At 40.4% G+C, this 12,065-nt stretch overlaps 1 protein-coding gene across 1 annotated transcript; it reads right to left on the bottom strand.

Moving 5' to 3' along the window:
- Positions 1 to 30: 30 nt before the first annotated feature.
- Positions 31 to 11,690, bottom strand: LOC122335899 (acid-sensing ion channel 2-like). The gene is made up of 2 exons (XM_043233664.1): positions 10,508 to 11,690; positions 31 to 3,315 (listed from the first exon to the last, which is right to left on the bottom strand). The coding sequence occupies exons 1-2, from the start codon at positions 11,108 to 11,110 to the stop codon at positions 3,151 to 3,153; spliced, it is 768 nt and encodes a 255-aa protein (XP_043089599.1). The 5' UTR covers positions 11,111 to 11,690; the 3' UTR covers positions 31 to 3,150.
- Positions 11,691 to 12,065: the final 375 nt, after the last annotated feature.

Genomic DNA, 12,065 nt, shown 5'->3' with positions numbered 1-12,065 from the left:
CAAACAGTCTCAAGTTGGAACCCAAGTGTCCTTTTCACTGACAAAGTAAAAGAAGATCATGACAGTGGATAAAGAAAATGGGTGCTTGTTCACCAATTCCTGATACGAGCAATTGTAATGACACCTTCCGTAGCAAACACCACTAATTAAACCAAATCAATCATAATCAACAACCCAAAAACATGACTACAAAAACTTAAAATTCACTGTAACAATAAATCAATGCAATAATGATGAAAAAAGGTCAGAAAACAAACATAAAAATCAAGAGTAAAAATAAGAGTTTGGCTGTGCACATACACAAATACAGGCCCACCATCACTGTTTTATTTCTTTTTATGTCATCATGTAGCTTTCTAAGATTATTATTTCTAAGAGTCTAAGCATGACTGTTGCATCATACCAGAACGGTCATATTTATTTTCAGTCTTTCTGCGTGGTAACCACATATCAAACCAAAACTCTTAAAGGGGACTTGTATCTGCCTCTACAATCTTACTGCTTGGCCCCAAAGTCTCAAGATAGGACTTAAGAATGTCCCACCTCGAATATGAATATAAACGGTGCGTATGACAATATCAACATGCAATAATTGTGATAGAGCATTGAAAATAATACAACGAATGAGTTCAAACATTTGGTTCTCAACAAGAGACATCTGCAGGCATATTATATGCGCAACACGAATTAGCAAACAAGAAATCAACAGTATTCAAAATGAGAAAGACACCAGACAATACGAACCGAACAGAACAAACCAGAATCAAACATTAAAAACTGCGGCACTGACAGGAAGAGAGATCTTTATATACTAGTCTCAAGGCATTTCAAACAACTTCCGTCTGTAATGTTTTGACATTCATCCTCAGACTGTAAACGGGAGTAATCCTCAGGTTTTGAGACGCATCTCTATGGACAGCTAAGCAAACATCAGTGTTAGCACAGATTACAGGCTGCGTTTGACACTACCCAGTGTCAATTAAATACTTTAAATCAGTATATTACAGTCTATACGCTGGCTTTCTTCCACAGCCTGCTGGATTTTCATGTAGTCCAGAGAGCAGTCCGCATGTGGCACTACTAATGTCTATTGTTACAAATGTATTTCCAAAGCACATCCTCTATGAGTACACAGTGGAGTTATGGATGTCTCCCACCTGCTTTATCACCATTTTTGCCGTTTAAACATCTGCTTAATGATAATTAACGCGCAAACAGAACAACATGAGGGAAATGAGCCGACCACAGTAAACTCACAGATGTCCTGTTTCATGTTTCATTGTACATTAGCAGATCATCTAGAGCATAATCTAGCACTCAGACAAAATGAACCCAAAGTATTACTATCAAGACTGGGCCTTGTTAAACTCCATTCTCGGTTTGTCAATTAAACCTAGTCACGCTTCATGATTTTACAGTGTAAAAGCCTGGACAAGTACAGGGCGACATGAAAAGTCTGAGACCATTCTGAAAAACTTTTTTTCCCATTTAAACCTTTTATTTAAAGTCTTGCCAACATATTCCAACAATCCAGTGTCATGTTGTACCACTTTGCTTCGTAATTCAGGGTCAACAGGACCTTATAACCCAGGGTTAAAAGTAATGCTAACCCCCTTTCGAAAGTGTGACACATGGGTTAAAAAGAAGTTAACTCAGGGTTAAGTGAAATGTGAAAAGCCTTAGAGAGAAACAGTGAAGCGCAGAGTTTCTGGAGGAGTCTGGCATTGTCAAGACTTCGAGACAGCTGCTCTGTAATTACAGAGAAATCCAGTCAGCTGTGGAAGAGATTTCAGGACAGCGTTCACCCGAGTAACCAGAGTTCTGCTCGGAGGATGTGATTAGATATCGGAGACCTTCGAGAACACCTGGCGTTTGGAGAAATTTGAACGAGCACGAGCAGAACTCCTCGGGAAATCACAGCATTATAAAAACAATCTCAGTAAATGTCGGGTGGTGACACAGGCAGGTGTGCAGGGTTTCCCATCTACCCCCTCTCTCTTTTCAATTACGTAGGCATAGAAAGGTTAAACTGGTCCCACTGAGAGACAGAAGGTTCTCTTCCTAGCTGGGACGTATCACATCACTTGTAATTGGGTTGCAGCTGTAACGCGCGTTTGTGTATTTGCCGCTTTCTGATCAATAGGATCTGGCCTGACGTCAGTTTTTGCATTTTGAGTGCTCAAAACCGATTGAACTTTATCGGAAAGGTCACAGACATTTTCTCCTTGCAGCATTCTGACCTTCTGCTGGCAAACATGTCCAACGGCTGCTGTTGTTGTTTACTGCGGTGTTGTGCTTGTTCTTTGTTTTTTTTTGGGCTCTGTCTGATAAACTGTTGTTCTGAGTGTTGACCTGGTTTTCGTGGTGGTCTACAGCTATGCTCCAAAAGCTAGCAAGCTCCCTACTTAGCATTTTAATGCATCGTAGGCATTCTAAAATACCTCATTTTGGCCAAAGTCCTTGTTTGCATCATTGTTACTACTTCTTAGTAAACTACTTATTAGCCTATATGTGTGTCAATATTAATAACATGCTGACATCAAACTGCATAAGAATCAATTTAGCATTTCAAATCAGTTGCTATTTTAGTTAAGATGCTGCTAAGAAGTGTCTATGCCCGCTAGCAGTATTTTTTTTATGGATCTGAAACAGTCTCTCGCGGTAAGCTTTGTGACATGAATGTTCATTTAACAGTTCATTCATGGTCCGTTCTGTTTAACCTGTTGATTTATATTACTGATGGAGAGCCAGTCTAGCAAACACAGATTAATCCGAAACTAAACCCTCATAAGCAGATTACTGACATTTAGACGGCTCAGATCATGCTGATTTGATGCAAATCTGCTTGGAAGAATAGGTGGAATCCCAAGAGCTTCTGCTGGAAGCGTTTTAGTGCGGATTCGTCTTAGGAACAAGGAGTGTAAAACTAGAGATCTGCTGGATCAGGATCTGAAAAAAAGCTTTAATTCCTCAGGAGAGTGAACGTATCCAGCTGAATGCAATGCAAGTACCAGCTTTGTCTCAGATGTTTCTCCCACGGTTCTTTAGAAGAAATAAAAACAGGCACAAATGAAGCAAACGTTGACATTCAGGCTGGTTAATATTATGGGATCTCATCTAAAACTGAGAAGACACATGAGATTGCTTGGGTTAATGAGACGTACCAGTCTCTCCCCACACAGGCAGATACTCGTCCTGCTGGATATCCAGCATCAGCTCCAGCCCATTTCCCATCCCTCCTTTCATGGTGATCAGCAGCGGCCGTCCATCCTGTCCAGAGTTGAAGGTGTAGCACTTTCCATAGCGCGTGAAGATCTGGAAAGAAAAATAAAAGGACTTTGAGCACTAATTGTTTTTACTAATGGATGAATTTCAACTTTGTTTAGAGTAACTTAAATCAGAACATTAACATTATCACTAGTAGAAAGCAGGCAATTTAAGTTCAAAGGCATGTTTAAATATTTTCTAGTGATCACAGTAACAAATTCATCAAGTGATTATCAAATTATGCTGAATAATATACAATCTATAAATAATTAATCAATCAGAATATTTCTGAATGTCCTTTAGAGAACTCAATATAAATATCTCCTTATATCAACACGCATATTCCCTAAAGTTCAAAAGTTTCTTCTGTATAGGAATGACCCAGCTGCACTTCCAGTTAAAATCAACTTTTTTTAAGTAAGTTTTTTATAGGAAATAATTTGATTAACTATAGAGCATCTCTAAGTCACGACGTGATCTACACAGGGGCAGTCTTAATTGAAACTGAACTAATGGACATCTAATCAGATCACAGTCGGCAGGATATGGAGAGCATGGCGCCTTAGAAACACAACTGCCCCTCGTTGCACGAGAACCTGATTACCATCGCAGACAAATGAGAAAAATTCAGTGTAAAGGAAATGAAAAGGCCACATCTTTAAAGAAGTTAGTGACGTTCTAAAAACGGTAGCGGCTCTACAGGCAATCACATCTAAATAAACGCAACATGTGTCTGGATACAGACATCCATCTTCACTTCTTTCACTCTGAGAGAGAAACCTTTCAGTGCCAATAAAGGATGTGTCAGAAATCAGTTGGCGTGAGATGAAATGCCGCAGACAGACAGATGAATGGTTGATTCAGCCAATGCACATGCAGATATTCACAGATGGAGTGCTTACATAAATACACATCCTGGCAAACACAGCGATAAATAAAGAGATACAGATTCTGTTCTGAGGCTGAACTGAGAGATTCTTTAAGATTCCAGACAACCATGAGTCAACAACTATTATTTTTACCACGTTTTTAAAAAAAAGCCAACACTGATGCATTTTAAAGATTCACAGTTAAAGACCCATGTTAGCATTTTATTTATATTTTCAATTTATTACTTGTTTGAAAGTTATTTACAAACATTAGTCCACATTTTATACTTACAAATTCTATTTTAATGTCATTATTTTCTTTTATTTTTTTACAAAAAAAGTACTTTAAAAAAAGAACTCTCATCTGAGTTAGCCATCTAGATCATTTAATCGATATGAAAAGATGACAAGCAAAATATGGCAATGACCCAGTAAATTAAATGATAATTAAGTTAACTGCCCTGAAATTTTCTGCTGATGCCAGGCCAGTGGCCGATCATAATTTATGAGACCTCATTGACGTGCATGCTTTAAAACCTTGCGTGCGGCTAACCTACACAGCATTTCGAAGCATTAAAGAATCGTTTTAACTTTAAAAAAGCAGATCCCCAAAAGAAACATTCACTATGTTTCTGAAAGCTCTTGCAGACAAACGTATTTAAAAGCATCAGAATAATTGTTCCCTTTTGCCATTACCGACAATAAGTGCTCCAGAGCTTCTTCCACATCTAAACTACTCCTGATGAGATAACAGTATCTAAAGCGTTTAGCAAACAGAAGCGAGGCTGTTGCCAAGACGAGAGAGTTGCTGTGGTAACCGCGGCAACGCAGCGTAGTTGGCTAGGGTTGCGTTGACCTTGGGACGCAAAAGAGTCGATGCTAGTGGAGTCTTTCTGAGAAACTTCACAATGAAGTCCTCTCAACGAGGTCATCGGCCCATTGAGCACAGATAACTGCATGTTATTTTCAAAGAGCGGGCCTTCGCGAGGACCTTTATATGCAAACGGTGCTTTAGAAAATATTTACAATAGCCAAAAGGCTCCACACGCCGGAAAATGAGTCAGGAACGTACTCCGCGTGCTTGACTGGAGTATTTTTCTAGTTATTTTGAGGATAGAAACACATTTGTTTACTTGTCAGAATTTCGAAAATGGTGCACTTGAAATACCTCGCGTTCGGGGGTTTGAACACGCCACTAACCCATAAATGAGAGACAAATGACCAAACAACACTATCTAATAATGCATTCAAACAGGGCGCTAAGGTGTGTTAAATTATTCGTGCCAAAGCTGGGCCACCGAGTGTCGTCAAGCGTCTTGTTATCCTCAGCTGCTTTAATACAAGGGAACTGCCTCCGCTGGGGCTGAAGACATCAATAATACATTATCATTTCTGCCCTTTGTAACAGGACTTTATGAAAAATGAAACGACTTTAAAACTTTCTGGCCGCTGAGGGGAGTTTGAAGGAGCGAGGCGCTCTGATCTCCCAGTTGGATGCTGTCAGTTGGCAGACTCTGTTCAGAGACTCGCAGAAAAAGAATCACAGGGGAGGAGCGGAAAACTTACAGCCTTAATCAGCGATTTCTTTGAAACTAAAGCCAGCCATGAGAACTTAAAGCAACGAGTCACATCTTCTTAAGAACTGTGTAAATATTACGCGAACTGCATTCAATTCAAAATACGCATTCAGGGCCCAAAATTAACTTCTTTCCATATGTGCCAACGCTGAGTTCATTAAGAATATGTATTAAGTAGTATTTTACGAAAGTGAAAAAGTATCATTTGTGCAAAAAATCATGAAAAATCATTTTTATTTTAACATCACTGTTGCACAAATTTATATGAAACAAATGCTATAATAGATTTCTGCTTCATGCACACTTCATGCATTGTGTTAAAGTAATGTTTGCGTATTTAAAAGGATTGTAAAATGTTGCCAGGTTCATATATTTGTAACAAAAACCTTAGATACAAAAACTAGCTCTTCAAATCCAATCACTTATATCTTACCTGTACTTGAATATTGTAATTTTATTGTATTTCTAACTTTGTTTGTTTTGTTTATGTACGCTTGCAATTTGTCTTATTTTTACTGCCTTGTATTTAATCATGTGTGAACCTTTTAGTGAGGCTAATAGTTCTTGGTAATTAGTTACACTGCAAATTTGAAAAATGATCCAATCCGAACCGTGAATTCTGTGATCCGTTGCACCCCTAGTAACCATTTCGTTTACTCTACAAAATACACAATTGGTAAATTTTAGACATCGGGCGGATCTGCAGTCAGTTTTTTTTACATCCACTCCAAAAAACCGACATATTTATCAACACAAGAAAGGGGGGTATGAATAGATGCAAAAGGCTATCATGAAATATGAAGAGCGTGGAAATGCTGACAGATGATTCTGAATTCCACATTGTTCTTTCTCGTACCTGAGACATAAAAAAAGCTATTATTTATTTATTTAATGCTTTCTCCTGCATGCCTGCAACTCCACAAAGCAATTTCACAATTCACCTTACGCAGCAGGGCTAGAAATAGAAGACGATACGTCACTATTAGCTTCCACTTCACCGTGATAGGTGAAGACTGCTGAAGAAGACACGGCTCCGGTGTCTCACGACCGTGACTGATATACCCATCACTACCGATCAAGATCAGCACACTGACAGTAGCGCCTTCTGAAATGAATAATTCACTGAGACCCAAATGGCACCGTGCCGCCCGCTCGAGGGCTCCCCGTGTACCCTGGCGAACTCCTAGCAAGCCGAAGCCGTTTGTCAGAGTTGTCAAAGGACTTTGATTGCAAAGCTTGCGTGTCTAATAAGCTGCGCGACTCACTGTCCGTTTCAGTGCGGCTGGTGGCTCCAGATGTACGATAGCTTTGCGCTGTCATGACGGATCAGATCAATGCTGCCGAATCGAAAAACGATGAAATTATACAAGAACACTGAAGCCCAAGTCAAGCTGTTGAACGCGTCGCCTGCTTTCCTGATCCGCATATGGCTTAATTCGTGAAACGTGGGTGGCGCACTTGGGATGGTTTGATGAACAATTTACACATTTTACAAATGCGTTCTTGCTCATGTTGCGTGAACATTTTTACGTAAGGAACAGACCAAAAGGAATTAAATAATCATTTATGGTTATCATATGGCACATAATATGACTTGAAAGGAACACGCCACTATTTTTGGGAATAGCTAATTTTCCAACTGCCCTAGAGTTGATTTTTACCGTTTTCGAATCCATTCAGAGGATTTCCGGGGCTGGTGATGGCACTTTTAGCTGCAGCTTAGCATTGATCATTGAATCTGATTAGACCGTTAACATTTGCTTAAAAATAGAGTTTAGATTTTTTTTTTTATTTAAATCTTGACTCTTCTGCAGTTACGTAGTGTACCAAGACGGAAAATGAAAGTTATGATATTGTTCCCACGTAATAATCAAGAAACTTTGCTGCCATACCATGGCAGCAGCAAGTGAAATGATATTACGCAGTTCCTGAAAATTGCCCCCAGCTAGGAAAAATATCGCACCTTTCTGGTCAGCAAAATTCTCATGGTCTAATTAGGTTCAGCTAAGATGCCAGGACATACGCTGAATGGATTTGAAAACGGTAAAACTCAACTGTTTAACTCTAGGGGCCTTGTAAAATAATCTTATTTTCAACAACAGTAGCGTGTTCCTTTGAAAGGCTTGGAATATAGAGCAAAAGACGTATGGACTACCTGTATGGTCTATGTCATTTTGGGGGTTTGGAACCACAGGAGGATCAGCAAATGGAAACAATTAAAATTTATAGGTGATCTATTCCCATCCAGACTGAAAAAGCGAAGGCTTTAGTTAGAAGAGTTTGTGGTCTCCCGGTAGCTGTCTGTTTGATCTCAAAGGATAAACGGAGAAATTCACTGCATTTTGTGAGCGAGTGTTTGTCGGGTTTGAGAGGTCATGTTCCCGGTCTGACAGCGATCGATACAGGCACAAAGATGGCCACAGGGTGCGCCTCAACTCGACTCGGCCATAAAAATCAATACCGGTTCCTCTATTGACAGCAAGTCGCACACATCGACGGCAGACTCAGTGATGTAATGGAGAGGGTAATATGGCCAATTTAAGACCACCAGGCCTGTTAAAGGGGTTACGATTTATCTGTCAGTGGCCTGCCTGTGGACAGGAACACAGGCTCCAATCTCTCAATGCCGTCTCTGCTCAATCTCTCAAATAGGTCTCCACACTGGACTCCAGCTTTTGGAACCAGTAAAGGCTCATTGATTCTCAATACAATCTAATCTATCTGCAGCAGACAAGTAGCTTTTTCCTTGAGAGGTCCATCCTCATTCAAATTTTCCCTCGTTCGAAACAACTGAGAAAATTGTTTTTTATATTAAAAATTCAACTGGAGACATGTCAGGAAATATGATGGGAAAAAAACGAACACTATAAATGATTCAGAAAATGGACTGTGTAATAATTTAAACACACCTTATGAAATTTCAATATCATGCTTCACCCCAACTTAGATACATCAATGAAGGGAGAAATTATGATATTCAGTTATCTTTTATATATTATATTACACTGTGCTGTATTGTATTGCATCGTATTATATTATATTCCGGTGTTAAAAGTAATTAACCATTGAATTTCCATTACTTTTCCAGTTCTTTTTGTCAAGTAAGTGTAAAATCGAAATACTCAGAATCCATTTAACTCAACTACAACCGCTTCCAAAGCGTTCAATTAAACATAGCTCCATACTGTTCAAAAACTACATTTTCCTTTTACTTAGAGAAGAAACGCAGAATGGTTGAGAACTGGGTTAGGATAATTACGGTTTACTTCAAGCTCGACTGACGCTTCAATCTCAGCCTCCGGTTTGCTGATAGTACAAGATAGATGCAATTTAAATGAAATTGTATCTGTATAGACCCTTGAGACTGACTTAGCTTCTTTCCGCTCATGCAAAGGTGGTGCATTTGAATTAGACCAAGTGACTCTGCTCGAGTGTGAACGAGCGCTTTGAAAAAGTGGAATTACAGAGAAAACCTGGGTGTCTACAAGGTAGACGTTTAAAGCAAGGTGTGTGTGCTGACTAAATAGAAACAAGCCCAGGGGGAAAGTGACCTTCTATCACAGTAGCTGCATTGATGCTGATCTACAAATCAAGTCAAAGTGCTTCAAGCCCAACAGCCAAATGATTCATGCTGAACACCGGCAATGTCCCTAAAAAAATAATGCAAGACAAAGTGTTAAAAAGAAACGAGTCATAAATCCAGTCATAATTTCCCCAACACGCACCCTGACGGTGTCTACTTGTTTTTTTTTCCCCTTCTATACCAGCAATGCAATTATTATGCAGAATGAAGAATAGAGACATTCACAGGGCATTGCCCTCGACAAAATGACGGATCGTAATTTCTACGACAAACGCAACGCGGTGCATACATTTAGCTAAATTACATGAGACCTGGACGCGAGGAGATTGCAGATAAGGCTCTTGAGATGCTGAGCGACTTGTGATGCAATATATCAAGCTCGGTATCCCAGGAGTCACATTGCTGAATGTGTTCAACATGACATTAAACCGGCATTGTGTTTGTTTACTGACATAAATACAATTACCCAAAGCGATCTTAAAGCCAAGCAGTCATCTAGATAAATGGGGTCAAGACTAAGGCCATGTAAGTGCAGTAGCATGGTAAAGAGGGTAATGATAAATATTTCAAATTGTCACATGACCTATTTATTAATTTATTTTTAACGTATAACCCAGCTAAGTGAAAAGCGGGTTAATTTATTTCAAAATGGTCTTCTCGAATCTGGTTATCTGATCTGGAGATGTTTAAAACGCAATCAATAAGAGCTTTCCTGTTCATTTGTCTCACTGGAAATTAAAAGGTCAAGTGCATTACGTTGCTGGGTCCATTATTCAATGCAATGTGCTCTTGCATGCTGCACATTTTGGACAAACGTAAATTTCACATTCGGTGCAAAGTACATGTGTTAAGTATTGCAACAATAACAGCATTTGTGGAACGATGGCAGTGCTTTCACTTACTTTTCAAAAGTAGTAGGCGATGTTCAGTGTATACTGTACGGAATTTAAGCCAATGAGATATTGAGATTGCAGCTGAAATTACTTGCAGATATTTAGTCGTATATTGGACATGTAATGGAAAGAAGCAATGCATCATGGGGTATAGCATTCCAAACAGCATCAGCATACAAATGAACTTTTATAGTTAATATTAAAGGAGATAAAAACCATTCTATACTGCAATATGGGAGTATATGATGACAAACAGAGCGTAACGAGTGCAAATGAGATTTATAACGATTCCACTACAATTTTTGCACACTAACTCACGGTGCTAAAGTTGCGCGGTCCGCACAGCTGCCCTTGAAATCTACAATAAAGCAACATCTCTTCAAGCTGATGCCCCAGACGGTCCAGCAACTGCTTCATGGAGGGCTGAGAGTCTCGCGGTGGAGGCAGGAAGTGGTTGAAGTCCAGTATGCGAGAGAAAGGTGACCAGGGAGGCTCGCTACTAGTCCCGTCGACGTGCGACGTAAGCGCTTCTCGAACCGCGGGGGACACCTGCCAGTTTTTCCCGAAGAGTCCGAGCCAGCGTCCCGCGCTGAAGATGTCCGGTTTCTTCATACGACGCGGCAGCAAGATGTTCTGGTTGCAGATCGTCACGGCGGGAAACACGAGGCGTTTCGCGTAAACCATATGCGCCTTGGTGTACACCGGCGACGAGAGCAGGTACCGGACCCGGTTTGAAGACCAAGTGAAAAGCAGCGCTAAAGCCGTTAGAAACGCCAACAGCCACGCGACTCTGCGCGGGTACGAGCCGCTCAGAAAGACGTGTCTCAATCCGTGAAATGTCGTGTGCTTCAAGAAAAGCTTCCCAGCTTCCTTTAGTGATCCTTCAGCGCGTTGTTTCGGTGCGGCGTCGCCTTGGCACATCTTGGAGCGGGTCTGAGTCCTTTGACGCGCGGTTTTGACCTCGGAAGAGACCCGTTAAAACCTCCAAAGCTCCCCAAAACGAATAAACATCGCGCGTTTCTGCTCCTGAGGCGTTTCGCGTAGGGAGCAAAACTGCAGCTTCATCTAAACTGGTTTAAGTACGGTACTGTAGTAAATAACGAGGGTAAAAATGTTAGTTCTCCAGATTCAGATTTTCTCTTAGGGGAGCAAAATGCAGCCGGTATGAAAGTCTCAACTGTTGCCAGAAACGCATAACGTTAACGTTACCTCGGCACATTGTCTGCGTCACGCTCTCGTGCCGTCCTGTTATGCACTTCGAAGTTCAATTTTCATGAATTCAGTCGAAGTAATTCACTGGCGTGTGTCGGAACCGCTCGTTTCGGCAAGAGCGCGAGCTTCGTCCCCTCCGCGCGCTCTCAGCTCTGCTCCCTCTGTGCGCGCGCTCATCCTCTGCTGCCTGTTACTTCACTGAACTTTCTTATTGCAGTGGTTAAATGCTCTTTTTTTCGTTTTATTTGACCTAGCCGCAATAATTAACCGTTTGGGGGATTTGGAGTGTAATGACATTAAACGTCAGATTAAAAATTAATTTGTATCTGAATTGCCTTGAGCATCATACTGGTGATAAAGTTTGTATGTATATAGTTATATATAGACACACACACACACACACACACACACACACACACACACACACACACACACACATATATAAATATACAGTATAGCAGGCAATGCCTGTTTATGCCAGCAGCAGCCAATCATCAAAAATAACGCTCTTGTTGACGTCAGCATATTCACACTACTACGGTGCTTTTTAACATTAAAATAAGATTAAGCTTTTAATTGCTGCTTGTACAATGCATCATTCAGACCAATAATTACACTCTCCATCTCTGTTAGACTCTAAGTGGTCATGTCCTTAAGTTCAGGC

This window comes from Puntigrus tetrazona, unplaced genomic scaffold (assembly GCF_018831695.1).
Source record: "Puntigrus tetrazona isolate hp1 unplaced genomic scaffold, ASM1883169v1 S000000948, whole genome shotgun sequence".
NCBI classification, from domain to species: Eukaryota; Metazoa; Chordata; class Actinopteri; order Cypriniformes; family Cyprinidae; genus Puntigrus; species Puntigrus tetrazona.
This window is presented reverse-complemented; position numbering and strand designations above follow the sequence as displayed.

Bases quoted from the DNA above. Each gene is read 5' to 3' on its own strand.
- LOC122335899 (XM_043233664.1), bottom strand. From the start codon at position 11,110: ATGTGCCAAGGCGACGCCGCACCGAAACAACGCGCTGAAGGATCACTA. The intron at 3,316-10,507 runs GTGAGTTAGTGT...TTTTCTTTCCAG, and splicing joins GACCGCGCAACTTTAGCACC to ATCTTCACGCGCTATGGAAA.